At 63.7% G+C, this 27,714-nt stretch overlaps 1 protein-coding gene across 2 annotated transcripts; it reads left to right on the forward strand.

Annotated features, from left to right (window-relative positions):
- Positions 1 to 1,029: 1,029 nt before the first annotated feature.
- Positions 1,030 to 27,009, forward strand: AKT1 (AKT serine/threonine kinase 1). Of its 2 annotated transcripts, XM_009212375.3 has the most exons (14): positions 1,030 to 1,286; positions 4,005 to 4,129; positions 16,425 to 16,553; positions 19,647 to 19,758; positions 20,541 to 20,688; positions 21,146 to 21,277; positions 21,350 to 21,415; positions 22,461 to 22,529; positions 22,873 to 22,998; positions 23,077 to 23,205; positions 23,356 to 23,570; positions 23,997 to 24,084; positions 25,519 to 25,621; positions 25,946 to 27,009. In XM_009212375.3, the coding sequence occupies exons 2-14, from the start codon at positions 4,084 to 4,086 to the stop codon at positions 26,023 to 26,025; spliced, it is 1,443 nt and encodes a 480-aa protein (XP_009210639.1). In that variant the 5' UTR covers positions 1,030 to 1,286; positions 4,005 to 4,083; the 3' UTR covers positions 26,026 to 27,009. The 2 variants fall into 2 exon arrangements, with proteins under 2 accessions (XP_009210639.1, XP_021797344.1); XM_021941652.2 differs by lacking the exons at positions 1,030 to 1,286; positions 4,005 to 4,129; positions 16,425 to 16,553 and adding an exon at positions 16,796 to 17,308 and having other exon boundaries at positions 25,946 to 27,006.
- The last annotated feature ends 705 nt before the right edge of the window (positions 27,010 to 27,714 follow it).

Below are 27,714 nucleotides of genomic sequence, written 5' to 3' on the forward strand. Positions count from 1 at the left end.
ACTCAGGCTGAAAATAAAAATGCTCCCCCCACCCCAATACTTAGCCTCAGGAAGGTTAACTCACAAGAGTCCCTCTTTCACAAAAGGGTTATTATCAACTGTGGGCCTCTGGAATGGGGGAGGGGCAGTTGTTGGAGGAACTTCTGGCTAGGAAGGGGTCGGGGTGGCAGTCACCTGCATCGTCCTGTGAGTGTGCAGGAGAAGGGGGTCTGTGTCCCATTCACTCATTCCATACCGGGGTCATCTGCCTCCCAGTGGACTTCGGACTGGGTGTCGGGGCTGACCAAATCCACCCAGCAGGGAGGGTCCTGGGCTCTCAGCTGTCACAGCCCACCCTAGACACCGCTCCTCCTGTGTCTGGTGTCTGCTCCCAGCTCAAGGTGGGACTCAGGCAAGGTGTGCCCCTCTTCTCCCACTCCCCAGCAGTCTCCCTTTTGTGAGTGTAGCTGCCGGTACCTAGGTGAATGGTTGAGTCCCCTCGGAGCCTTCCCGCTCCTTGGAGGCACACCTCCAACTGACCTCCTGTCCTGGCATCCTCCCGCACTTCCCCCAGAGGCACAAGGTCCTGGGATTGGGCGTTTTAGGACACTCTTGGCCGTCCCCTCCACGCCCCCCAGAGTGGGGCAGTGCATACGTGGGGCACGGCCTGAAAGTCAACCTAACCCACCCCCACCCCGCCCAGTGGAGGCAGAAGTCCGGGATTCGTCCCTGACCGCTCGGGCCTGGTCTAGTAGGGTCAGGGCAGAGCAGGTCAAGCTGCCAGGTCACTTACAGATGGGGAAACTGAGGCCAGAGGCGTGGCCCCAGGACGGAGCTGGCTGGTGGCCGGGCTCCGTTAGCGGCCCAGCCCGGGCCCCAGGCCGCCGAGGGCCACGCCCTCCAGGCACGGCCGCACGCGCCTTGCTTCCCGGGCGCGCTCCGCCCTCGCCGCGGGCCCGGGCGGCCGCGCGGTGGGGACGCCCCGGCGGGGCGGATGTGGGCGGGCGGCTCCGGGCGCGGGGCGGGCGCGGGGCGGGGAGAGGGCGGGCCGGCGGCGGCAGCGGGACCGAGCGCGGCAGGCGGCCGGCCCAGCGGCTCAGCGCGGCCGAAGGACGGGGCAGGCGGCCAAGCACCGGCGCGGGGCACCGGGCGCAGGCGGCAGCGGCACGCAAGGCCGAGCCCCGAGCAGCGCCCTGCCCGCCGCGGCCTCCAGCCAGCCCGCCAGCGCCGGCCCGCGGGGATGCGGGCGAAAGACCGGAGGCCAGCGGCCGGCTGAGCCCGCGCTCGCGCTCGGACGCGGCGGCCCGGTGAGTCCCCGCCCGCCGCGGCCGCCCGGGCCCGGATTTCCTCCCCGCGGGCCGGGCCGCTTTGTTCCCGGCCGGTTGGGACGGGGCGCGAGCCGCGGCGCCGCCAGAATGGAGGAGCAGGAGCAGGAAGTGGCCGAGCGGGCCTGGGCGGGGAGGGCGCGGGGCGCGCGGGCCCGGCCAAGGGAGGGCGGCCCCACGCCGGGCGCCGGGGGTGCAGGCTGCCGGCCCCAGCCTCCCTCATGACCTTGGGGAGGCCGCTCCACCCGGCGAGGCCGGGGCCCGGGAGAAGGGGCGCTGCCGGGCCTGGGGCTTGGGGTGCCCCTGCGGGCCGTGGGGCTCCCCGGGCGTTGGGCCAGCGAGACAGCCGGCGGAGGTGCCCCGGGGTTAGGAGAAAGGCTCGCCGCGGCCGGCCTTCAAGTTTGTGGGAGGGCCCCGGAAGGAGACTTCGTTTCCCACGGACAAAAAGTTGTACGTGGTGGCGGGGTACCCAGGCTAGCCACAAAGGACTGACCCTCCTGGGCCCCGGAACTGCTTCCTGTCTTGGGTGGGCCCTGGAGGTCCTGCCCGCCCGTCCCAGAGGCCGAGGCTTAGAGGGCAGCTGGGGCTTGCCCCTTAGATTGAGTATCCTGGGGCGCTAGCGAGCCTTGGTCCTGTCGGGACGGCCGCTGAGTGCTGCTGTGGTAAGCGGGGTTGGCTTGGGCCCCTGCTCTGTAGCCAGAGGCCGCCGCACATTCACTCCTGGGTCTCTTGGCCTTGCTCCAGGTGGCCACTTCTTGACTGCTTTGAGTCCCTCATCCAAGCAAAGGGCGGAGTGCATTGGTGGAGCGGTATAGACTTCTCATACACCAGGGTTCTGGAGGCAGATGGAGGAGCCCTTTCGAAACGCAGAGTATTTTTTTTTTTTAAGTTGTGACTTAAATAATAACAGTAGCAAGAATATGTGCTTATGGTAAAGGCAGGTGGCAGGTACGGAGGCTGTGGGAAGTTGGGGTCCCTCCGCCTCCACAGGCAGCCCTGTACTGGCCTGGTGTACACGTTTCTGTGCAGACGTACACCACCCTGTGTGTGCACAGATGTATTTTTACACATGGCTCTGGACAGCTGTCTGACTCTGTCAGCAGCAGGCCTTGGAGGGGCGCAGGCCCGGGTGGGGGGTGGGGGGACATCCAGAGGTCTTTGAGTCCAGCCCTCTGCCTCCAGGCCACGCCCACTCTGTCGTCAGAGCCCCCTGTGCCTGAGGCGTGCGCGGCTGGGAGCCCTGCCCTCCTCGGGTCTGGCCTGCTTTCCATCCTGCTGAGTACTTGGGGCATTTCCCTCTTTGAGCAAGGTGTGGTCTTCCCTGTCCTGGCATTAGACACAAGGCAGTGGGCCTTCCTGCCATTCTAAATGTAGCTTAAGACAGTCAGTGCAAAGCACCCCTCTGTAGGTGTCCAGCCCAGGCCTCAGGAGGCCAGAAAGGTTGCCTGGCGGGAGAGCATCTTGGCTGACTGTGGAAAGACCCATGTTGGCGTCCATTCCACAGAGGTCGTCAGGTATCTCTGCCTGGCCTGGAGGTCCCAGAGAGGACCCTCCTCCCCTCAGGAAGGCCCGTCTGGAAGGGTAGCAGAGGACTGCTCACAGGAAGAGCATGCCAAGTGCTCTTTCTCGGGATGCCAGGAGTTGGTGATGTGGGAACTGGGTTTTGAGGGATGCCTAGGAGTTCATCTATCAGAGGGGAAATGAGGAAGCCATGCAGGATCAATGGATAAAGTGTGCTCAGGTGAGGGCTGGCTGGTGGGCCACTGCAGGGTAGGGGCCTGTCCAGTGCTCCCTCACTTACTTGCTGCCTCCCGACTGCTGTAATTATGGGTCTGTAACCACCCTGGACTGGGTGCTCGTCACTGACCGACTTGTCTGAACCTCTCTTTGTCTCCAGCGCCCAGCACTGGGCCTGGCAAAGCCAGAGACGCCTGGTACACGTTGGCCAAATGAATGAACCAGATTCAGACCGGCAGGGGCGCTGTGGTTTAGGAGGGGCCTGGGGTTTCTCCCAGGAGGTTTTTGGGCTCGCCCTGGAGGGCTCTGGGCTGCCGTTTGCGCCGGTGGCCTGCATCCTGGTCCAGTCTTCTTCATGTTTGAATTTCTTTGCTTTCCTAGTCTGGAGAGCAGGGAGGAGCCCTGTTCCTTGTCCCAGGATCCATGGGTAGGAACACCATGGACAGGGAGAGCAAACGGGGCCATCTGTCACCAGGGGCTTAGGGAAGGCCGAGCCAGCCTGGGTCAAATAAGTCTCAAAGGGACTGCCTGGAGGAGGCAGCCTGTCAGCTGGTGCATCAGGTTAGGCAGGCTGGGAAGGCCTTTTGGGGATGGGGATGATTTGTCCAAAGGCTCAGGGAGGTGGTAATGGGGAGGTGAGCAAGGCAGCAGTTCTCAGGGCCAGGCTGTTGAGGGAGGTGGTGGCAGGGGCTGGGGACTCAGCCTAGAATGAGGAGAGGCCCAGGTCCAGGGAACTGTGTTCAATTACATGGATTTTACACTTGGCAGCCGTGAGTGTTTTGGGGGGAGGTAAGGCAGGCCGGCAGTTGGGAGTCAGAGAGCCTAGAGGGATGGCAGCCCACCTGGGAAGGCAGGTGCAGGTGGAGCCCCCAGGCACGTGCATTGGGTCTCCGACTCACCCTGGGCGAGGAGCTTCCCTTAGCCGGGCATGGCCTCACACTCAGCTTCCTTTGCTTCTCCCAGAGGCTGTGGCCAGGCCAGCTGGGCTCAGGGAGCGCCAGCCTGAGAGGAGCGCAGGAGCATCGTGGAAGCCTCGGGCACCATGAGCGACGTGGCTATTGTGAAGGAGGGCTGGCTGCACAAACGAGGTTGGTACCCGCTGCCCGGGCTGGGCCTGGGGAGGGAGGGATGGGGGTGGCCCCAGGGTCTGTGAGTGCCTGTGCCCAGGCCTGCTGGGTGGGAGGGACTGCCTCCCCTGGGAATCCTGGGCTGGCCTAGGGTGAGTGTCCGGGGCCCCGTGTCTTCCCATGGCATGGAGGGCATGGCCTCGGGGAGGCCAGGAGGATGAGGCCCCGTGCAGGGCCGGCCATCTGAGTGGCTTCCTGGTGCGGGCCCTGGCAGGCGGGGGAGCTGCTGCCAGCCTCTCTCCTGGCTTTCCTGGAAGGCGGCGAGGACACTGGGCTGTTCCAGGGTCTGGCACGCTGGCGGCCCAGGGCACTGCCCAAGGGCTCCTGAGGGCAGGGCAGGGCTGCTTGGCTTGGCTTGGTGCCTGCTTCAGGCCTGAGCTTTGGGGGTGGGGGGAATCCGTAACCGCCTGGGCACAGGGCATGTTTGCCTTGGAGCTACAGAGCTGGCTGAGCCCAGGCCCCCCAGCCCCTGAGTCCCCCTCCTCACTCATTTGGCCTTGCAGCCTATGGAGGGGGTGCTCCCCAAGTGGCCTGGCCAGGAGCTGGTGGGATGGAAGCTGGGGATATAGCCCCACCCCTTCCAACCCTGTGCAGGCCCTTCTGCCTTGCCCACACTCCATTGCTCAGGGGGGTGCAGTGGAGGCTGCGTGGCTGTTTTGCTCCTCTGTCCTGCTGGGGTAGACTTCCTATTCAGGTTCAGGTCCTCTGGCCGAGTCACTCTCTCCTGCCCCAGGCGGGATCTGTCTGCCCTCTCCTGACTTCTTTTTCCAGACTGGTTCCCTGCTAAGTTCTAGTGATCTCATGCCAGCAGCTCCCCACTTTACGTATACCCTTTAGCAGATGGGTTTCACATCTGGTAGTGGGGAGACCCCAGACACAGCTGGAGCAGACAGGGAGGTGTGGCAAAAGTAGGTGTCACAAGATGGGGCATTGTGGGATGTATAGGAGCTCACAGAAGAGCAGGCCTGAGGAGCCGCAGGAGCCTGGGGGTGGGGTGAAGGAGTGCCCAAGATGAGATGCTGGGGGATCAGGGGTGTGGTTGGCTGTGTGTTTGGAGCATTCGAGTTGGCAGCTACCAGTGATGTCACGCGGGGTCTCGAGATGAAGACAAGGAGGCTGCAGAGGCCTGTAGTCCATGGGGAGCTTCTGGCGTGGCTTCCCCCGAAGGCCTCCTGCCCTAGCCTGCCTTCTCCATCCCCTCCCGTGTGCTGTCCCCTGCTTGTTCCCCAGGAGTCCTGCCACCTGTGCCTGGAGGTGCTCTGTTACCTCTTCTCCCAGCCCTCTTTGGTGTCAGGGACCCCCCCCAACCGCTGACCCTGGCCCGGTTCCTCTCTGTGCCACACACAGTCTGCTGCCTGGGGCCGCTGCTTCTTAATCCTTGGCAAATGTTTGTTCATTGATAGACTGTTGGATTTAGGGTTGACCCAGGAGACGTCAGGGCCTTGACTGCCCAGGGGCCCAGGCCCCGGTTACTGGGGTGCCCATCAGCCAGCTGGGCCCAGGCGGGAGTGCTCCTCCGAGGCCAGGGTGATTTTCAGGTTGCTGCTGCTGTCGTGCCTTCGGGAGGGGCCTGGCAGGGGCGGGGCATCAGGCCCAGTGGGGTGTCCAGAGAGCTGAGTTTGAACCCTGGTTAGCCACTCCATCACCATGTCCCTTTCCAAGGGCAAGTTCATTGAGCTCCTTGGGCCTCAGTTTCCCCATCTACACTAGGGAGCAGTAGTGGGAGAGAGACCTGGTGGAGTGGAGAATGGCTTGTGGGGGGCCCTAAGTTGGGGTCCAGCCAGCCTCAGCAGCCTCCGGGCTCTGTCACCTGACCCCTAGCCTCAGGCCAGGAGACAGGGTCCTGTACCTCTACCCCTGGCTCTTCCTCCTCCATCCCCAGTGCAGTGGGCGCTGAGGATGGGAGGTGGCGTGGGTATGACATATGCCCTTGGCAGGCATAGCCCCTCTTGTTGCCGAGAGCAGGTGGGCGTCCACCCGCACAGCTGGTCCCTGCTTGCGGAGGAAAGCCTCTTCTCCAGGGCCTGCCGCATTTCCCCACTCCCGTCCCCGGGTCCCCTGTGTGTTGCAGATGTGCTCTGCCACCTTGCTGGCTGGGCCAGCCCTACCCATAGCACTGGTTGGAGGTACCAGCTGCCTCCCTGTCCCCAGCAGGGCTGTGCTGGGCTGACCCCACCCCTGCTTCACAGTGCTCAGGCCTGGCTGGGGAGGGACGCAGTGACTGTCCTCCAGGCCCGGCCGCAGCCCCTTGCAGACGCCCTGTGCCACTCCCCACCATTCCTTGCTCCTGCAGGTTAGGGTGCTGTCCTGGAGGCTGGCCCACACCTGTCCCCTTTGCCAGGACTCCCCACGGCCATGGCCTGGGGCACTTTGGTTCTCAGCTGAACCCCCAGGTGATAGTCCCACCAACGCTCCTTGGGCTGGCCACACATCCCGTGATGGTGCCTTCAGGGGTGATGTGGTCATCGAGATGAGAGGGGATGGGTGTGCCCTGTGTGTGAGGGGCAGGGTGGCAGTGTCTGCCAGGCCAAGGCTCCTTCTCCTGCCCCTTGGGAGGTGGGCGTCGTCTCTGGGGAGTGGCCCAGCCTGCTTTCTGTTGTTCTGATATGTGTGCTCTGGGTCAGAGGAGCTTCAGAGATAGAAGGGACCTGGCACGGGGACACAGGAGTTCTGGCTACAGGCCTGTGTGGACCTGTGGCTGGACCCAGGCAAGGCTTCTGGGTCTGCGCATCTAACAGGAAGATGGTTCCTGGAGGGTGAGCTCAGGCTGTTAAGGGCAGGAGCTAGCGAGGAGGCTGGTGGGACCTATAGGGACAGGGGGCCAGATGTCCCCTATTGGTTTGGGTGTCTCACTGGATAAGCAGCCACAGCTCAGCTCTGGCCATTGGTGACCTGGTGGGCTCAGTGTTGCTCAGATGTTTGCGTTTTCAAAGATTTGTTCTGTTGTGTGAAGTCTCCGGATTTTTGAAGGTTGACAATTTTAAAAAATCATCCCTGGGCCAGGGCGCAGGTCTGGCTGAACTCGGCTTCCAGCCTGCAGTTTTCCTTCCTTTGATAGCTCCGTACCAGGCTTTGGCCAGAGGCTGTGTGGCTCTTTTGAGGTACTTTTCCCCAATGGCTTGCTCACCTTGCCCGCTTGCGCCAGTGCTCCTGGGGCCATGCACCAGCCTGGCTACAGCCCAGCCCCATGGAGAGCTGCCCCGGTGCAGCTCCCGGCCTGGGGGCCTGTCCTTGTCCACTCACGGTTGTCTTCCTGAGCGTCCCCCCGTCCACTTGGCCGGACCAAGTGGGTCAGTAGAGGGCCAAGGCGGGTGGCCGGGGTGCTGGGACCCAGGATGAGGGGCTCTGGGCTCTTGAGAAAGGGCTGGGCCTAGGCCAGGAGTGGGTGCCAGCCACAGGGGCACCTCCTGGACTCCCTCAGGCTGGTCACTGACAGGGAGCCCGGGGAAGAGCCGCAGGCCTGGCTGCCTTTGGCAGGCTGTCACCCAGCAGGCCAAGGCCGAGTGGGCGTGGCTTGAGGGAAGCTGCCTGTGATGCGTGGGTCTACGCGGCAGATGCTCCTGAGTGCACATGGCGGCATGTCCAAGCCGCGGATCTGGGTGCCTGGCCGGGCCCGGGTGACATGGGACCATGTGTCCATGCAGCTCACGGAGGGTCCAGTCTCCGGACATCTGAGTCCTTGCCGTGCCCCACCCTGGGCCCATGCTTGGCACAGACCCCCAGTCCAGGCCTCAGGGCAGCGCCCTCACCACTGCTGCTGAGTGAGCCCCAGGCGCCCCGGTGGGGAGTACGGAGGCTGCTCTCTGACCCCAAGCAGGTGCCCAGGCTGGGCCTCCTTCCCACCGCCTCTCCCCACCTTGAGGTTCTGCCACTGGCTGTCCCTGCAGGGCCCCGAGGCAGGGAGTGGTTCCCTGAGGGTTCCACCCGTGTGTGACTTCGCATTGGTGAGTGACACAGACCCTCTCTGCACCCCAGCTGCTGCCCAGCCATCCAGCTGGTCCTGGGGTCTCTGTATGAGTGGGGGACCTCAGCAGGTACAGCCCACTCCCCTTCATCTTGGAGGAGGCCTTGACTTTGCTGAGTAAACACCCATGAGAAGAGAGGTCTGTGGGGAGCTCCGAGCCCACTCCGGAGAGCAGCTGCCGTGGAGGGCCCCGCTGGGCTCGTTGTTTGTGTGCAAATGGAGGCTGCTCATTACCCTGCCAGGATGAGGGGCCCAGCAGGACCCTGAGGGAGGGAGCCCGCAGACTCTCCCTTCAGCCTGTGGGAACCTTGTGAGCTCCAGGCCAAGGCTGTTTGTGCTTCCTGGGCCTCAGTTTCCCAGGCTGTCAGGTGAGGGTCAACCCCAGCCTGCGTCTGGGGGGCTTCAGTCTGAGTCCCGCGGGCCCTGGGCTGGTTAGTGCCAAGCTCCGCCTCCCCTGGGGGAGCACTGAGGGTCCAGAACGGCCCCTGTGGGCGGGCCAGGGACAAAGATCGGGAGGCAAGTGTGCTGGCTCCTGATGGGAGGGCTGGGCAGAGAGCGGGGGTCCCGACAGCCCTGGGCCCACCCGGGTGAGGGACAGGAGGCACAGGCTGGTGGAGGTCATGGCACGGCTGTGGTGGAGGCCGCCGGCATTGGGGAGGTTCCTGTTTTGGGAGCTTGTTGAGTTCTCACTTCAAAAACAACAAAAGAGGAAGCCGAGGTGGCCTTGAGTGGGGGTGAGGGGTCACTGCTGGCCCCAGCCCTGGACCTCAACCCCACGACTGGTGGCTTCTGATGGGCAGCTCTTCTTCCCGTCTGTTTGTTGGTTGCTGGCCCTCTCTGGACAGGGATGCCCTATGGGGGCCTGGACTCCGGGAAGGGAAACTGAGGCCCAGGAGAGGGGACACAATGTGTGTGGAATAGTTCCTGCGCTGGCGCCCAGACCCCTGCATACTTTCCGCTCTCAGGAGAGGCCTGGCTGGGTTACATCAGGCCGGGTTCCTAGAAGTCCTGCGGGAGGCTGAGCGGAGGGAACTGGCGCGGCCCCTGCTGGCGTCCCCTCTGCCTGGGCACACCCAGTCCGGCTTGGGGCCAGCACCCTGCCCTCGGGCCCTGCCATAGCTGAGCCTGGCGGCTGTGGCTCTGGGCCTGCTCCTCAGGCCACCCTGGGTGGGCAGATGCCTGCTGCTTCTGCCTGCTTGGATCACTGTGCCCAGTCCCATTGCCTCAGGAGAAGGTTCCCCCAGCCCAACGCTGGAGCCCCGGGCAGGTTGGCAGAGGGCCGTGCGGCTCTAGGCCAGGATGGGGCTGTTGGGCGAACCCTAGGCCCCTCACTTCCCCATCCCCAGTGGGAGTTCCCTTCCCTGTCATGCCGCCTTCAGGTGCGTTTTCCTTGAACCTTAAGAAATGATAGGTTTAGATTTCAGAAACATTGGAATTGAGGGGGTTGGGAGTTCATTGTTGACCACCAATGTTGGGGGCTTTGGGGTGGGACCCTTGGGGTGCTGTGTTTGGGCTCACACACTCCCCAGGCAGTGACCGCAGACCCCACCCATACCCTGTAACCTGACGGGCCCACCTGCCCAGGCCTTCAGCTGGTTGTCCAGCTCAGGGGTGGAGACACCCCCTGCGCAGGCCTGGCGGGGAGGCGGCTGCTCCCGGGGCCCGGAGAACGCAGAGGGGCCCTTCGGCTGGCCACGGACTGGCTGGCTTCCCCACAGACTGCGGCCGGGGCACAGCAGCCAGGTAGGGCGTGGAGATGCTGAGCTGCACAAGCTTGGTGGGGTGTGGGGGTGAGGCCACGGGGGTCAGGGCTGCAGTATCCCAGCAGGCCAGGGGATCAGAAGGAGCACCCTCCTCAGCCGGCCATGCTCTGGGGGCCCTCTTGCCCCAGGTGTGGCTCCAAGTTAGGGCAGAAACAAGAGCAGGCCAGTGGTGGGGAGGTGGGAGGCCGCTGGTGGGGAGGTGGAGGCCGGTGGTGGGAGGTGAAGGCCCCTCTCTGGGAGGTGCTTCCCATGGTTGGTGTGGAGGAGGAGGTCCCTATCGCTTGGTTCCAGTTTCCCCTAGCAATGCAGGGCACTTTTCCTGGGACGTCAGGGATCGAGAGGTCAGCACTGGAGCCCTTCACCCGCCAGGGGCCCTGCCCGAGAGAGACGGGAGGAGGGAGGGGCTGTGGGCATGGCTGTGTGCCCCCGACCGAGCCCCGGAAGGAGCCTGTGCCCGTGCCCACTTCCTTTCCCGAGGGCAGTGTCTACACATGGGACACTCTGGCCAGCCCTCCCTCGCAGCAGGCACTGTGTGCTGTCCCCATGCCCTGCTTCCTCCCACGCAGGGAGTGAGGGTGAGGGCCCTGGGAACCCACTGGGTGGAGGGCACCTGGCAAAGCCTGCTGCCAGTTACGGGGAGAGTGGGCGGGGGCAGAGCAGGAGGTGCCAGGGAGGGGCTACAGCCTCATCTGCAGGGGTCCTGAGTAGGCAGGGTGGGCCATGACATGGGTGGGGCTTGCTTGGGGGAGACCAAAAGTGAGGTGGGGGACAGGGACAGGGTACAGGGCCAGATCCACAGGGTCTTGGGATGTGCCCCTGCTGGGCTCTGCGATGGATGGGTGTGTGGCAGGTGGGGTGCCTTTGCCAGCCCGAGGGGTGGCTGACGGGCAGTGCCTGTGGGGGAGGACATCCAGGCTCAGGTGTCTGTCAGGGGCAGCGCCAGGAGGAGGCCCAGTACCCCACCCTAGTAGAACCCCAGGGGAATGGAAAGCTGAGAGCCAGGCGCTGCCCTGGAGCAGCAGGAAGAGGGGCCCCAGCGCCTCCAGCTGTGCCTCAGTGAGGTGGACGGGGTCATGGTGGTGCCCCCTGCCAGCACCCACGTTCCTCCTGGTGTGTGTGTCAGGCTGAGGCCTGCTCAGTGGTGGAGCAGAAGGCGGTGAGGAATTTGCAGTTTGTGTCAAGTTACAAACCCTGCTTGAGCGGCAGGACCTGGGGTCTCTGGTCGTGATCTGCGTCTCTGTGACCTTCAGGGTCACCTCCCCTAAGTCTCAGTTTCCCCAGGGAGCTGATGGGCATGATGAACCCTGCCCGCCCTGCCTGCCAGGTGGGCTTTCTGGGAGAGCAGAATGGGTCCTGGGCTGGGAGAGGCCCAGGCAGGTGGAGCGCCAGCCCTCTGCCTGGCAGGAACAGACACCTCTCCTCGTGCAGAGTGGCTGCTTGTGCCCCCTAGAAGGGCTTGTGCCGGGAGGAGCAGTGGATGTATTTCACCCACAGACCTGGGAGCTCTAGCCGAGTGGGGTCAGCTGGCCTCTGTTGTGCGGCCCCTCCCCTGCCCCCACCCCAGCCTGGTTGTTTACAGGGTTCGAGGGCTGCTGGTAAAGGGATGTGGACTCTCGGGCCCGGGCAGAGGCCTGGCAGGCAGGGAGGGTGGGTTGTGGGCCCCTCATGGGCTGCCGTCAGCGGGGCCGTCTGCTCAATGTGCTGGAGAAGGTAAATGGGCCCCCGGCAGCTGTCGGGGCGATGGATGTGTCGTCAGTGGGGACCGCGGTGGCCGCTGTCAGCTGGCGCCCGCTCCCAGGGCCTGCTGGGCTCACTTCACTGTGGAGAAGCAGCTCGGTGCCGCCTGGCACCCTGCCAGCCGTTGCCACCACCGTCTCTGCGAAGTGTTTATCCAGCAGTTTCCTGAGAACTGGGGACTTTGAGAAAATGTTCATGGAGCTGAGGACGTGGTGGCCTAGAGGGGCTGACACACCTGGTGGCTCAGGAGGACGTGTGTCAGTCCTGGGACATGGACCACCCGCCAGCTGGCCCTCAGGAGCCCACCCAGTCCTGCCCGTGGCACATGGGTCCTGGTCTCCATGTCTTTGTGGGTGCTGCCTTGGGGGCCCTGACCCACAGTGTGGCCTGGGATGCGTGTGTGAGGCGTGGAGAGGGTGTGCTGCCTGTGACTGTCCACACGGCCCTTGTGGTGGTGGTGTGGGTTGGGGGAGGCCAGGCAAGAGCAGCTTCCTCTCAGAACCCTGGTATTTGGCCCAGGAGGACTTCTGGGAAGGAACCCCCTTTCCTTGGGGGTGCTCCAGCCCCTTCCTGGGGATGAGCAGGGTTGGGGATGGAAGGTCACTCCTGCCGGAGAGCCACCAGGGACATGGGGGTGCCAAAGGGACCAGGGCTGGGGGTTGTGGGGCCTAGGAGGTGCAGGAGGAGTCAGGGTAGCCTGGGCTCCTCTGTCCCTCTGGGCAGGGCACAGGCGTCTGGCCAACTGCCTACCCCCCACCAAGGGCAGCCACCTCCCATGCCTAGAGCCCTGGGCCATGGACTTGCTGGCTGGCGGGGGGCAGTTATGGGTTTCATCGGGCACAGGAGCCCCTTCCCTTGTGGCTTCACAGGACCTGGTCTGGGATAGGTGCAGTGCCACAGGGTTAAGGGTCAGGGCGGCTCTCACCGGCCCAGGGCTGGCCTTGAGAGAACCCTAGAGGGTGGGACTGGAGCTGCTGCTTGCCCGCTGCCGTGGGGACCAGCCATGGGGCAGGAGGCTGGGACCGGTCCCGTACTGTCCTTCACGCGGCCCCCACTCAGTGGTGTGGGGTCCCCCATCCGGACTTGCTGACATTCCTGAAGGGGCACGGAGCCCTCTTTGCTGCTAGATCCTGAGGCCCAGGCCGGGGCTGTGCTGGGTCCCTGCCTGCTCCAGGTCCCAGGTCTGAAGCATGTGCAGTGGTTGGGGACTTGGGGGTTCTCGAGCCAAGAATGGGGGTATGAGAGTTAGGGATTGAAGAGGCCCGTTAGGGACTGGGCCTGAATGCCGGGCGGTCTCCGCTGCCCTTGGGAGTGGCTGCTGGCAGGAAATGGCTTTGGCTGTGTGTGGGTTTCTGTTCTGTGGGGTGAGGCGTGCCCTGGGCTCCCCATTTGTCTCCTGCCTGTACCCATCTGGAGTGAGGGCCTGGCGTGGCAACCTGGGGGTCTGTGCCCACTCTGTGTTTGGTGCCCTCAGCTGTGCGGGCAGGTAGGTGGGTGGAGTGGAGTGGGGTGGGGTTAGGGGGTGAGTGGGGTGGGGTTAGCGGGTAAGTGGGGTGGGGTCGGGGGGACGCCAGCTGGCTCTACGCGTCTCCAAGTGGATTCTACTCCTTCCTCGAGTGGGGGCCATCTGAGGACCACAACAGGGTGGGGAACTCAAGAAAGGCCTGGATGACAGGTTCCAATTCCCCTGGGGACCCTCAGGACAACGAAGGAGAAGAGTCCATGTGGGCCGGTCTCTTCGTGTGGGCAGCCCTGACTGATGTGTCTGTGCTCCCACCCTCCTGAGGGACCCAGAGGAGGCAGGTGCCAGCCTGCAGGTGTCCCGTGGCCGTGAGGACAGTGATGCTGGGCCCCAGGTGGCTGTCTCCTCCACCTGCCCTGTCCTGTGTCACCGCAGTCCTGGAGCAGGGAGTAGTGGGGCCCTGGGGCATCTGTTGTTGGGGCTGGCCACCCACCCAGCATCCTGTCTGAGCTGAACTCGTTAAGATGCAAGCCCCGGCCCCGGCCGCAGCTGGCACCACCCCAACTGATCGCCTGGCTGACCCTGTAGGCGGGAGATGAAGAAAAAGAACTGTGTGTCTCTGGACCCCTTATCCCGGTCCCTGGGGATCCTGCTCCTCCCCTGGAGGGGTCTGTGTGCTGGGCCGGGCTTCCGAAGATAAAGGCCAAGTGAGGCTCCCTCACTCACACTTGTCTCCCTGGCCCGCCCTGGGCCAGCCCTGATCCCTGTCCATTCCCTGTGTCTGTGGGGCCAGGTGAGCGGAAGGCACTGAAAGCCCAGGGCCCAGTTGGGCCTCTGCCCACCCCAGGACTCCCCAGGAGTGCTCGGGTCTGGGCACCTGCCCTCTTCCACCCCCTACGCCTGGTAAGTGCCGCCCCTGGGCTTGCCCCTCCCACACTCCCAGATCCAGCTCCCAGAACCCCCCAGATCCAGCTCCCAGAACCTGGGGCTTAGCTTGTGGCAGCAGGGACAGGGGCAAGACTGGGGTTGGACACGGGGGCTGCGTGCACGGGGGCAGCACGGGGCCATGCTGGGCACAGTGGGGGCTGGCAGCAGTTGGTGGATCAAGATGGGTTTCAGGGGTGCCGGGCCTGGGCGCTCATCAGTCTTCCCGCTCAGTTAGCGTCCTGGGGAGTGGCAGCTGGCAGGATGGGAGGCACTCCATCAGGGGCCGACAGCTCCAGACTGGCACACAGGCGGGTGGGCGCGAGCGGCAGGGTGGCCTAGGATGGGGGACGGGTGGAGTGGGCTGTATGCAGCCCCCGCGCCTGCTCTGCTCTCGCTGAGAGACCCTGCCTGCCTGCTGCACCTGCAGGGGTCCTGTGGCTGGGGGAGGGGACCTGGGAGGTGAGGTGGAGCTGCGTGGCACGTATGTGCGTCTCTGTGCATACTCGGGGGTGTGCGTGTGAGATCCCAGGCCAGGGACAGGAGCCGGCGCCCAAGGGTGGCAGGACCACGCCTGCCCGGCAGCCCACTGGCAGGGGCATGGAGGGCTCAGTGGAGTGGGTGGGGTCCCCTGATGAGTGCTTTTGGGCTTGGGGCAGATTCTGGGCCCTAGACCCTCCTACCCAGATGGGCAACTGGGTGTTGGCCATCCTCCAGGGGTGTCAGGCAACTGTGAGTGGGCCGTGGCTGTCCCCTCCCTGGTCCACCCCAGACCAGACAACAGCCTCTCCCCACACTCAGGCCCTGCTGGGTGGACTGTGGCTGTCCCCTCCCCGGTCCACCCCAGACCGGGCAACAGCCTGTCCCCACACTCAGGCCCTGCTGGGTGGAGTGTCCCCACCCCCACCAGCATCCCCCCAGCAGCCCTGGCTTGGGCAGAGTGAGGGCTGGTCCTGTGGAGACCACACCCCATGGTGCTGGTGGGAAGGGCATCGGGCAGCTGGGACTGGGGCAGGAGGGAGAGGTCACCTGGCCGGGGGGTGGCCATTTGTCGAGCCTTGGTGACTCACCTCTGAAAGAGCTCGCCCGTGGCTCCCTGGAAAGTAGAACGCCTCGCCCACTGGGATGCCCATGCCCCGTGTCCTCTGAGCTCCCCTGGGGCTGCTGCCCTGCTGGGACTTCCCTGTGCACCAGGGAGGGCTGGACGAGTCTGGGCTCACCATGCAGACCCAGCAGGACCAGGTGGTGGGTGGTCTGGTGATGGGACAATTGCTTGTCCCCCACATCCCTACAGGTGTCCCGGTCAGGGGCTCAGTGTGGCAGGAAAACCCAGGCCCCAGAGCTCAGGGACCCCAACCCCTTACCCTGGCCCCCTCCCCAACCCCTGCCCAGTGGCCCCTCAGATGAAGCAGTTGTCTAATTAGTAAGTTCCCTGTTGTTCAAACTCCTTGCTCGGCAAAATGTAAGTGGAACATTATTTTTTTCCAAGTGTCAGTATGAAAAATGGTAGTTGCTGGGCTATCACCGAGGACAGCTGCTCTGATTCTGAAGTGTGAACGCCTGCGTATGGCTGATGCTGCAAAACTTGAGGGAAAACATTCCCGTGTACCTGAGTGACCCATGGGTGGGACACAGCAGGGCCGACGACGGCAGGGCCTGAGTGTGGGTCTCAGCCTGGGGACTTGACAGCCTCTGTGCCCCGGGGCCCCTGCCCAGCTGGCTGGGCCACCTCCGTGTCTGGCTTCACTGGCAGTCCCCAGGACTGTGCTCCAGGCCCCTAGACAGGGAGTGCTGTCCCACGGCAGTGGGGCAGTCCTGTCCCGCAAGCCCGGCCCTCAGTCTGAGTGATGCTGATCTCTCACTGCTGACGCCATGCTCCATCCTCTTGGTGGGTAGCAGGGGTAGGGGGCGGCCATGCTGGACAGCCCACACATGCCACTGTCAGCTGCTGTCGCCACCTGGCCAACCCTGGTTGATTGGGGAATGCTCTCAGCCCTGCAGCCCCTGTGGCCATAGCTGGTGCCGGAGCTGCTGCTGGTGCCTGCTGGGGACTGGCTGGTTTGGTGCTGCCTCTTCCAGGAAGGCTGTGTAGATTGGCCCAGACCTCTTCCCAGCCTCCTGTCAATGGTACTCCATCCCCTGCGTCCAGCTGGCCCAGCCCGTTTTCACACACAGATAGGGTGGCTCTTCTGAGAGGGGCGCTGTGGTGGGGCGAGTCTGCCTTCCCACTGACCCAGGGCTGTTCCTGTCGCTTGCCCTAAGAAACAGCTCCCCCACTGCGCCTGCCCCCCGGGACTCAGGCGTCCCAGGCACATCTGTCCTGGCACACCCAGTTGCTACCTGGCTGCCTGGCGAGGGTCTGACGGATAGAGTGTGCATGGGCCCTCACCACCTGCACGTCCGTAGGGGAGTACATCAAGACCTGGCGACCACGCTACTTCCTCCTCAAGAATGATGGCACTTTCATTGGCTATAAGGAGCGGCCGCAGGACGTGGACCAACGTGAGGCCCCCCTCAACAACTTCTCTGTGGCACGTAAGTGTCCCCTCAGCCTTTCGGGATTCAGATTTGGGGTTGGCTGGAGCCCTTTTTGCCCACCAGGCCCCCCGATGGGGGTGCCCTGGAGCCTCCATGTTCTGGGCCAGCAAGCAACAAGCACTGGTTGGGTGGGGGTCTCTGGGCTGAGTCCCGAGGCTGGCTGGGCAGGGGTCTCCAGGCTGAGTCCCAAAGCCGAGGCTGACTGGGTGGGAGTCTCCAGGCTGAGTCCTAAGGCTGAGGCTGGCTAGGCGGGGGTCTCTGGACCGAGTCCTGAGGCCAAGGCTGGCTGGGCAGGGGTCTCTGAGCTGAGTCCTGAGGCTGGCTAGGCGGGGGTCTCTGGGCCGAGTCCCAATGCTGGCTGACTGTGGAGCAGTTCCCTGGTGCCCATGCTGTGGAGGCTGGAGGGTCCAGACAAGTGGTAGCAGAGCCAAGCCTCAGGGTGGACAGCTGACCCGGGGGCCCCTCCTCCAAGCGGGGCAGATAGAGCCCACCTGGGTCTCTAGCTCTGAAGCCTCCATCACTCGAGGAAGAGCTCATGCCTCTGCCTGCACAGGCGCTCGGTCCCCAAACCCCATGGCGGAACCTTTGCTTCCCTCTGTGAGGCTGCAGGGTGGAAGCCTCCATGCCCACGAAGGGGCGGGTGCAGAAAGGCCAGCGGGGGACCTTGGCCGGAGCATCCCACAGAGATGAGAGACGTGACACTCCCTGCTTCGCCCTGCTGTGGCTTTATTCCCTACCTGTAGCGGGGGCAGGTGCGACCCTACCCATGTTAGACGGGAACCCTGGCATGGAGACCCAGGCGCCCTGCTAGGTGGGAGGCTGGGGGCACATGGGCCTCCCAGCATGGTCCCCATTTTCTGTGTCCCTGTCCTGGAGCCCAGCTCTGCCCGTGGCAGCCAAAGGTGTGATTGAGTAGCTAAGTAGGACCCAGTTGTGGGCCATCTGTATGTGGCAGGGCTGCGTAACTTGCCCGACGCCCTCCCCGGTGTCTCCTTGGTTGGGGCTGGGGGCTTCAGGGATCAGGGAGAGGCTGGATACTCGCTGTGTGCCTGGTGGCACCTGGGACAGGGCCTTGCTGGGGACGGGTGCTGTGGGTGTGCTCGCCAGGCCGAGGCATCAGGAAGGAAGGAAGAGGGGAGCTCTCTGGGGAGGCACACGGGTGGGTACCAGCTGGGGTGGTGCCTGAGCAGCCGGCAAGGCTGGGGCCTTCAGATGAGGCCATAGGTGGGTGGTCTGGAGTGCCTGGCCAAGGAGCAGAGCTGGGCAGGGGCCAGGAGCTTTTCTCCGGGGAAGGGTTCCGGGGCAGGGGGCTCGAGACCCTGGCCCTGGGGATTGCATATTGGGGCAGATCAGACCATCCAGGAGCAAGTGGGAGGTGGGTGTGCCGGGGCTTCACACTGGTTTCCACTTCTCTGGCCTGTGTTGACACAGGCCACCCTCCCCACCAGGCTGATCCCGAGCCCCCTCCTGGCCCCCAGGCCTGGAAGACAGCTCCCTCGCTGCCTGGCCAGGCCCCCTTGTGGTTGCCAGGGCCTCGATGCTGGAATGTCAGAGGCCCCCTACTGGCCCCTCAGCCCCCTCCTGCTTTGCACAGGCTGGGCCAGAGCCTGCCAAGGAGCCCCAGCGGCTACACACTGCACTCACTCACACCTCAGGGCCCCGCACGTTCCCACAGCCCTCAGGGTGTATGTGCAGTAGGAATGGCTGTGCCCCAGGTATGTGTTCCCCAGGTGTTTGTGTACTCCAGGTGTGTGTGTGCTCCAGGTGTGTGTGTGCCCCAGGTGTGGCTGTGCACCAGATGTGGCTGTGCCCCAGGTGTCTGTGTGCCCCAGGTGTGGCTGTGCCCCGAGTGTGGGTGTGCCCCGGGTGTGGGTGTGTTCCAGGTGTGGGTGTACCCCTGGTGTGACTGTGTGCCCCAGGTGTGGCTGTGTTCCAGGTGTGGCTGTGCCCCACATGTGGGTGTGCCCCGGGTGTGACTGTGCCCCAGATGTGGGTGTGCCCTGGGTGTGACTGTTCTGGGTGTGGCTGTGCCCCACATATGTGTGTGCCCCGGGTGTGGGTGTGCCCCAGGTGTGGGTGTGCCCCAGATGTGGGTGTGCCCTGGGTGTGGGTGTGCTCCAGGTTTGGGTGTGCTCCAGGTTTGGGTGTGCACCAGGTGTGGGTGTGCACCAGGTATGGTGTGCCCCAGGTGTGGCTGTGCCCCGGGTGTGACTGTGCACCGGGTGTGGTGTGCCCCGGGTGTGGCTGTGCCCCGGGTGTGGCTGTGCACCAGGTGTGGCTGTGCCCCGGGTGTGACTGTGCACTGGGTGTGGCTGTGCCCCGGGTGTGACTGTGCCCCGGGTGTGGCTGTGCCCCGGGTGTGACTGTGCACCGGGTGTGGCTGTGCCCCAGATGTGGGTGTGCCCCGGGTGTGACTGTGCACCGGGTGTGCGTGTGCCCCAGGTGTGTGCCCCAGGTGTGGGTGTGCCCCCAGGTGTGCGTGTGCCCCAGGTGTGGTGTGCCCCAGGTGTGGTGTGCCCCAGGTGTGGCTGTGCCCCCAGGTGTGGTGTGCCCCAGATGTGGGTGTGCCCCAGATGTGGGTGTGCCCCGGGTATGGCTGTGCCCCAGGTGTGGCTGTGCCCCCAGGTGTGCGTGTGCTTCAGGTGTATTTCCCAGGTACTCAGGGTGAGATCGGGAAAATAGCAGGACATTTCTACACTAGGTGGGACAAGCTGCTTTCTGGGGTGGCCCCCTCATGCCAGCCCCTCTGTGGGATCTCCATATCCCTCATCCTCTGAGGCCTGGCGCACGGTGGGGCTCAGTGACTGAAGGAAGGACTGCAGGAGGGGACGATGCGGGGGGGTTGACCTGACCTTGGGCCAGATCCCCTTTCGGGCTGCCTCAACCTAGAATAGAGTGTCTGAGCTGGAATGGGGGTCCTAGCCCCACTCTATGAGGCGAGAAACTGAGGCTTGGAGAGAGGAGGAGGTGGGGCTTCCCAGGACTTGTGGGTGGTATGCAAGGGGAGCTGGCTGGTGCGGTGGGGACTGTGTTGAGGGCCCTGGGAGGGGCAGGGGGATGCATGCAGACAGAGGCTCTGCTTGCCCGCAGAGTGCCAGCTGATGAAGACGGAGCGGCCCCGGCCCAACACCTTCATCATCCGCTGCCTGCAGTGGACCACTGTCATCGAACGCACCTTCCACGTGGAGACTCCCGAGGAGCGGTACGTGGGCTGCAGCGGCCAGGCCGGGCACTTGGGCAGCCCTAGCGCTTAGGAGGGACATGGGGATGGCGGGTGCTGGGCGCCTCTGCCCATAGCCATCCTTACTCCCCAGTGATCCCAGGCCCTCCTCAGAGCCCGGTTTGGAAACTGTCCCAGTCCTGTGGGGTTGGGTGGGGAAACTGAGGCTGGAGATTAAAGACTGTCTAGGGACCGGGCACAGTGGCCGACATCTATAATCTTGGCACTTTGGGAGGCTGAGATGGGCAGATCACTTGAGACCAGGAGTTCGAGACCAGCCTGGCCAACATGGTGAAACCCCCGCCTCTACTAAAAATATAAAACTTAGCTGGGTGTGGTGGTGCACACCTGTAATCCCAGCTACTTGGGAGGCTGAGGCACAAGAATTGCTTGAACCCGAGAGGCGGAGGCCGCAGTGAGCCGAGATTGTACCAGTGCACTCCAGCCTGGGTGATAGAGCAAGCCTGGGGGGCGGAGTCCTGCTGTGGGCCTGGGTCCTGCTGGGGGTTGGAGTTTGGCTGTGGGGACAGAGCCCTGCTGGGGGCTTGAATCCTGCTTGGGGGCTAAGCCTGCATGTCCCCCAGGTCCAGAAGGGCTTTCTGACCCTGAGTGTGTGTGGCCAGCCCAGGTCAAGGGGTGGCCTCCTCAGGGCTGTCTCTGGGGACCCCGCTTGTGAGGCTGGAGGATGGGTGTAAGCCGTGGGGTGGAGCTCCTGACCTCATGGGGTGAGGTGCAGGGCTACAGCCTCACCTGACCTCCTGCAGGGAGGAGTGGACAACCGCCATCCAGACAGTGGCCGATGGCCTCAAGAAGCACGAGGAGGAGATGATGGACTTCCGGTCGGGCTCACCCAGCGACAACTCAGGGGCTGAAGAGATGGAGGTGTCCCTGGCCAAACCCAAGCACCGTGTGGTAAGGCCTGTCCCCCTTTCTGCCTATGACTGGGGCTACCTTGGGCTGTGGAGAGCTGGGTGGGTCATGGGGTCCCAGCTTGGCCCAGGAGACACTCAGCACTCCACGGCATCTCCATCTAGGCCGGTTTTCCATGTGGGGCGCAGCTGCTTCCCAGGTGGGTCCTCTTCCCTATGTCAGAGAAATAGTGGGGCTGCTGAGCCCTGCCAGGCTTGGGCAGTGTTACCCCACCCTTCCCCGAACCCCACGCTCTGAGCTAGGGCTGCACCGTGTGTTCCCTGTAAGTCCGGACTCCCCGCTGAGCCCCGCAGGCCACCAGATGTGAAGCGGTCGCCTCTCCTGGCTCCGCCTCCAAGTCTGCCGAGGGTGACTCTGGGGCCCCCATGCCACCTGACACATGCCGACCAGCTGGGCACTGTGGGCAGCGCCCCCCGCTGACCCTGGTGCCTGCCCACAGACCATGAACGAGTTTGAGTACCTGAAGCTGCTGGGCAAGGGCACTTTCGGGAAGGTGATCCTGGTGAAGGAGAAGGCAACGGGCCGCTACTACGCCATGAAGATCCTCAAGAAGGAGGTCATCGTGGCCAAGGTGGGGCCGGGGTGGTGGGGCAGGGTGGAGACGAGGATGCTGGGCGGCAGCTCACCCAGCCCTGCCTTACAGGACGAGGTGGCCCACACACTCACCGAGAACCGTGTTCTGCAGAACTCCAGGCACCCCTTCCTCACGGTGAGTGGGAGCCCCGATGGGGCTGAAGGGCTGGGGTCAGGTGGCGACTCCTGGGGCTGTCTCTAGGGAACGATGTCCTGTCTTCTTGGGCACGTGAGGACTTTACGCACCGCAGATTCTGCCGCTGGTGACAGGCCTGCCCTGGAGGGTCAGGCTGTGGAGGTGCCCGATGTGGGCTGGGGGCTGTGCTCGCCACTCCTGTGTGTGGGCAGGTGGGGCAGGTGGCCCTGGTCGTCTTTGCACTCTGCCGAGGCTCCAGGAGGCCCCAGCTCCCCATGCCCTGCAGCCCTGCCTGCCAGGCTTCTGTTGAGGCCCAGGCTCTGCCCTGGGGAGCCTGTTCTGGGGACTCGACCCAGGAGGTATTTACTGTGAAGGGGGCCAGACTCCAGCCACGTGGTTAGTTCCAGGTCACTGTGTTTGGGGATGATTCTCCTGCAGAAGGGGCCTTTGCTTTAAAAGCACAGCCGCCTGTGGTGGAAGGCAGGAAGGTGGCTCTGCCTGGGAGGGTGCATCCTCCCTTGCCAGGGCTCTGGTGCTGGGAGCACTGCCCCCTGTTGAGGTCCCAACCCGCCCTGGAGACCTGAGCCCAGGCCACTTTGCTCACCTTTCAAACACTCCTTGGCGCCTCAGGGGCTGCCAGGGCCCAGCCCGATGGTGGCGTGGTGTGGGGGAGTGTGGCATGAGGCAGTGTGATGTGGGGGTGTGTGGTGTGGGACAATGTGGTGTGAGGCAGTGTGATGTGGGGGTGTGTGGTGAGGGACAATGTGGTGTGAGGCAGTGTGATGTGGGGGTGTGGTGTGGGGCAGCGTGGTGTGGGGCAGCATGGTACCGGGCAATGTGGTGTGAGGCAGCGTGGCGTGGGGCTACGGGTGGCATGGTATTGGGTGGCATGGTATCAGGCAGCGTGGTGTCGGGCAGCATGGTGTGGGGCTACGGGTGGCATGGTATCGGGCAGCATGGTATCAAGCAGCATGGTATCGGGCAGCGTGGTGTGGGGCTGCTGTCCTGCCCGTGGGGCTGCAGTTCCAGCTCCGCTTCCTTGCAGGCCCTGAAGTACTCCTTCCAGACCCACGACCGCCTCTGCTTCGTCATGGAGTACGCCAATGGGGGCGAGGTAGGGGCTGGGGCTGCGGGGGATGGGCCTCACGGCCTGTGGACCCAGCCCTGGCAGCTGGGCCGCCCATGGTGGGGCTGGTCCTTCCCGGAACCTCGGCTACTCTCCACAGCACCAGACGGTGCTCCCTGCTGGGTGGGTGGTATGACGCCTGCCCAGGCAGCTGCCTGCTGTGGGGTGACTTGTTCCTGCTGAGTTAGGGCTTCTGAGACTTTCCAGGCCCCCGTGCCCTCTGGGGGCTGGTCCCTTCCCTGTGCCCAATGCCCTGAGCCCCTGCCTGAGAAACCCCAACCCTGCAGGCCGCCCCCGGCCACAGCTGTGCCTCAGGTCGCGCTTCCCACAGCTCTTCTTCCACTTGTCCCGGGAGCGTGTGTTCTCTGAGGACCGGGCCCGCTTCTATGGCGCCGAGATCGTGTCAGCCCTGGACTACCTGCACTCGGAGAAGAATGTGGTGTACCGGGACCTCAAGGTGCGCTGGCGGGCACTCGGGGTGGGGGCAGGGCCCTGGGAGCCTGGCGGCACTGACCTGAGGCCACCTTTCCCCTAGCTGGAGAACCTCATGCTGGACAAGGACGGGCACATTAAGATCACAGACTTCGGGCTGTGCAAGGAGGGGATCAAGGACGGCGCCACCATGAAGACCTTCTGCGGCACACCTGAGTACCTGGCCCCCGAGGTGTGCGCCCCACCTGTGTGCATACGCGTCGCTGTGTCCCCACGTCCCGAGCACACGCAAAGCTGTGTCCTCTCTGTGCCCCAAGCACGTCACGACACCTCCCCCGGACACCCCCTGATGCCGAGTCCTGCCCATCTGCCGCCCGTGCAGGTGCTGGAGGACAATGACTACGGCCGTGCGGTGGACTGGTGGGGGCTGGGCGTGGTCATGTATGAGATGATGTGCGGCCGCCTGCCCTTCTACAACCAGGACCACGAGAAGCTTTTTGAGCTCATCCTCATGGAAGAGATCCGCTTCCCGCGCACGCTTGGTCCTGAGGCCAAGTCCTTGCTCTCAGGGCTGCTCAAGAAGGACCCCAAGCAGAGGTGAGGGCCACCCATCCCGACTGCAGGCTCTTCCTCCATCCCCTCACCCCCAGGCTGCACCTGCCCCTGTGCCAGGCGGTCCTGGCACCTCCCAGACTACACTGATAGCCAGAGCTTGATGTCCTTGGCCAGGGCTGATCCCCAAAGCCTCAGGCACAGGCAGAGTGGCTGGGTAGGGCAGGGTCAGTTGGGCCTCCATCCCCAACCCTGCAGCCCCCACACCCCCAACTCAGGAAGCCCCTGCCTGCCGTGAGCCCTGGGGTGCTTTGCTCCCCACAGCTGCTCAGGGATGCTGCACCACCAGTTGCCCTCCCTGGCCCCAGAACGTCCTGTCCGGCGGGCCCTACATCACAGGAGGAAGGGGTCTGAGCCTGGGGCCTGGGCGGGTGGCAGTACCGACACCGTGGCCTTGTTTGCTACCCGCAGGCTTGGCGGGGGCTCTGAGGACGCCAAGGAGATCATGCAGCATCGCTTCTTTGCCGGCATCGTGTGGCAGCACGTGTATGAGAAGAAGGTGCGGCTGCTTCCCGCATATCCACACTCACGCATGCACGTGGCACGCTCGCCGGATTTCCCACACACTCGCCCTCACCTCGGGAGCCTGCTGCAGTCCTGGTACAAGGAGGGCCTTGCTGCACCAACCTCAGTGCCTGCTGCTCAGAAGCTCTGGCACTGCTGGCTTCCTCCAGGAAACTGGCCTGGTCCTCCTCATTTCCTCCTCCCCTCAGAGATGTGTCACACTCTGAGTGCCAGCCTTGGGGGTCCCTTCCCTGATGCTGTGCAGTGAAGGCTGGCTGGCGGTGGACCAGGGGTGCTGCCCCTTGCTCACTACCAGTTCTTCCTGTTGTCTGATCTCAATCCTTTATGCTGCAAGGAGAGCCCAGCCCTACTTTCTGGCTGTGCAGGGACGGGACAGCACCTACTTTCCTGGCACATGGGGGAGTCCGCCCTGGAAGGAGGCAGCTCTGTCTACATGAGTCGCCATCCTGGGTGCTCATCTTTCAGGAGCCCTGGCCGTCACCCTGGCTGATGGGGTCTGCCGGCTAGGTTCAGAATCCTGCACTCTGAGGTGCTGGGTGCCCTGTCACCAGGTGTGCTTCTGCCCAGTTCCCAGCCTGCCCCTCCCCTGAATGCCTGTCCTAGGCCATGTGCAGCTGGTCAGGCTGGGCAGCCCTGGGACCCAGCTGGGCACCTGTCCTCCCATTAACACAGGGTGCCCTGTCCCTGGTCCCAGTTCCTGCCCTGAGGCCTGCCACCCTCCAGCCCTGCCCTGCCCTTCAAGGGTATGGGGGGCCTGGGCAGCGCTCAGCCTCTGCCCAGCCTTGACCAGAGACCTTGCTAATTGACAATGGACAGTGCTGGTGCCCAGGCCAGACTTGGGTGGGGCAGTGCTTGAGGGGATCCTTGACTGTGGGACCTGAGGGGCTCTCTGGCAGCTCCTCACATGTGCACATCGCCTTATAGTCACCCTTGATCCTGGGTCATCGAGAGTCCTCTCTGCAGCCAGATGCCAGGACGCTGCGATCCTGTAGTCCCTGAGCCTTGGAGGCAGGGTGCGCTCATCCTGTGCACCCTGTTCCACAGTCTCCCTCTTTCCCAATTTACAAGAAGACTAATAAAAATAAGAAAACAAGAAAGAAAAAGCAAAAATAAAGTCATCACCTACTGGTAGCAGGGAGGGTCTCAGAGCTGGGCTGCACTACCTCCTGTCGCCTGCTGGGCTGCTGTGAGGGCAGCTTCGCGTCTCAGCTGATGAGGGTGTCTCCGTGCTCCTGCACCCCTCATGTCCCTCCCTCCCAGAGCTGCCTCCGTGGGGGGCTGGTGGCTTGCCGCTCTCTGACATCAGTGCTGCCTCGGGACCCCTTAGAGATCCAGGTGCTTTGAGGGTCTGGGTGTGCTGGGAGTAGGGAGCGAAGCTCGTGACTGTCCCGTCTGCCCACCTCTGCAGCTCAGCCCACCCTTCAAGCCCCAGGTCACATCGGAGACCGACACCAGGTATTTTGATGAGGAGTTCACAGCCCAGATGATCACCATCACACCACCTGACCAAGGTGAGGGGCCACTGTGCCTGCCCCCGCCCACTCCCTTTTCTCTCCACCCTCAGAGGCCTGCAGTGTTCAGCCTTTTTGGTTTCAGATGTTTTAAAATCCAAATATTTAAAAAGGTTCCCTTTGGAGAGTGCCAGTGATGAGGGTGGGAGGCAGTGCTCTGAGGGCCCAGGTCCTTGTGTCAGTCTGTGGGGTCCTGCCTCAGTTTCCTGGTGGCATGACAGCGTGCTGGCTGCGTTTTAAGAGGTTGCCTCCTTACTGGAGCTGTGGGTGGGTAGAGGTGGCAGGGAGGTGGGGCGCCCGGATCTGAGCTGTCTACACCCACAGACGACAGCATGGAGTGCGTGGACAGCGAGCGCAGGCCCCACTTCCCCCAGTTCTCCTACTCGGCCAGCGGCACGGCCTGAGCTGGCAGTGGACTGCGCTGGACAACAGCTTGGAGGGATGGAGAGGCGGCCTCGTGCCATGATCTGTATTTAATGGTTTTTATTTCTCGGGTGCATTTGAGAGAAGCCACGCCGTCCTCCGAGCGCAGATGGAAAGACGTTTTGGTGCTGTGGGCAGCACCCTCCCCCGCAGCGGGGTAGGGAAGAAAATTGTCCTGCGGGTTTTAATTTATTTCATCCAGTTGGTTCTCCGGACGTGGCCTCAGCCCTCAGAACAATCCGATTCACGTAGGGAAATGTTAAGGACTTCTGCAGCTATGCGCAATATGGCGTTGGGGGGCTGGGCAGGTCCTGCCGCTGCGTCCCCTCACTCTGTCAGCCAGCCGCCCTGGGCTGTCACCAGCTGTCTTTCATCTCTCTGGGGCCCTGGGCCTCAGTTCAACCTTGTGGCACCAGATGCAACCTCACTATGGCATGCTGGCCGGCACCCTCTCCTGGGGGTGGCAGGCACACGGCAGCCCCCAGCACTAAGGCTGTGTCTCTGAGGACATCATCAGGCTGGGCCCCTGGGATGGGACCAGGGATGGGGGATGGGCCAGGGTTTACCCAGTGGGACAGAGGAGAAGGTTTAAATTTGTTATTGTGTATTATGTTGTTCAAATGCATTTGGGGGGTTTTAAAAAATCTTTGTGACAGGAAAGCCCTCCCGCTTCCCCTTCTGTGTCATGGTTCTTGGTGACTGTCCCACCGGAAGCCTCCCCCTCAGATGATCTCTCCACGGTAGCACTTGACCTTTTCGATGCTCAACCTTTCCGCTGTCGCCCCAGGCCCTCCCTGACTCGCTGTGGGGGTGGCCGTCCCTGGGCCCCTCCACGCCCTCCTGGCCAGATGCTGCCGCTGCTGCTGCACCACGGCGTTTTTTTACAACATTAAACTTTAGTATTTTTACTATTATAATACGAAACTTTCCCTCCAAATTCTTCAATAAAAGTTGCTTTTCAAGTTTTTGACTCACTTTGCTGGGTGGAGGAGTGGGTGGCCAGGGAAGGAGGGGGGCCTTGGGAGGGAGTAGGGCGTCCCAGGAGGGAAGCAGCATCCTCAGAGCAGCTGGTCCTCCCCAGCTCCTGGTGGGCACCGCCACTCCAGCAGGTTTGGGGACAGGCTGTGTGGTGGGCTGAGGCAGGAGTCTGCAGGTCTGTGCCCCGGGGCAGCCTCCTGTGGAAGGTGTTCTCCCCCATCTCCAGAGGCCTGGCCTGAGGGGAGATGGGAGGCCCTGGCTGGCCCTGCCCTATTGGGATCCACCTTTTCTTCCTTTGACCCTACCCAGCTTCACCCCAGCCTTGAAGACCATTGGACCACGTGGCCATCTGCCCCCCAGCCCCAGCTGCTGTTCCCCTGGGTAGGGCAGTAAACCAGACCCTGACCACCAGGAAGGACAGACAGGGCAGGGCCCAGAGCTGAGGCCAAGGTCATGGCCTGGGCCGCGGTGGAAGAAAGGCTGGGAGGCCTGAGAGTGGCCTGTTGGAAGCCGGACAGAGCAGGACGGGGGCTGCAGGGGTAGGGAGGGGATAGGCTGGGGCCCAGGTTACCCGCAGAGCACTACATGGAGCGCAGCCCCAACAGCCTGCAGAATGTGCCGGTGCTGCCACCTGGTGGACGCCTGCCTGAACCGCTCCCTGAGCCAGGAGAGGAGTCCGCTGCCAAGCAACT

Source organism: Papio anubis, chromosome 7 (genome assembly GCF_008728515.1).
Source record: "Papio anubis isolate 15944 chromosome 7, Panubis1.0, whole genome shotgun sequence".
In the NCBI taxonomy this organism is placed as follows: domain Eukaryota; kingdom Metazoa; phylum Chordata; class Mammalia; order Primates; family Cercopithecidae; genus Papio; species Papio anubis.

Excerpts from the sequence above, each read along its gene's own strand:
- AKT1 (XM_009212375.3), top strand. The coding sequence starts at position 4,084 with ATGAGCGACGTGGCTATTGTGAAGGAGGGCTGGCTGCACAAACGAG. Across the intron at positions 22,999-23,076 it reads TGGTGTACCGGGACCTCAAG|CTGGAGAACCTCATGCTGGA; the intron begins GTGCGCTGGCGG and ends CCTTTCCCCTAG. Across the intron at positions 25,622-25,945 it reads CATCACACCACCTGACCAAG|ACGACAGCATGGAGTGCGTG; the intron begins GTGAGGGGCCAC and ends CTACACCCACAG.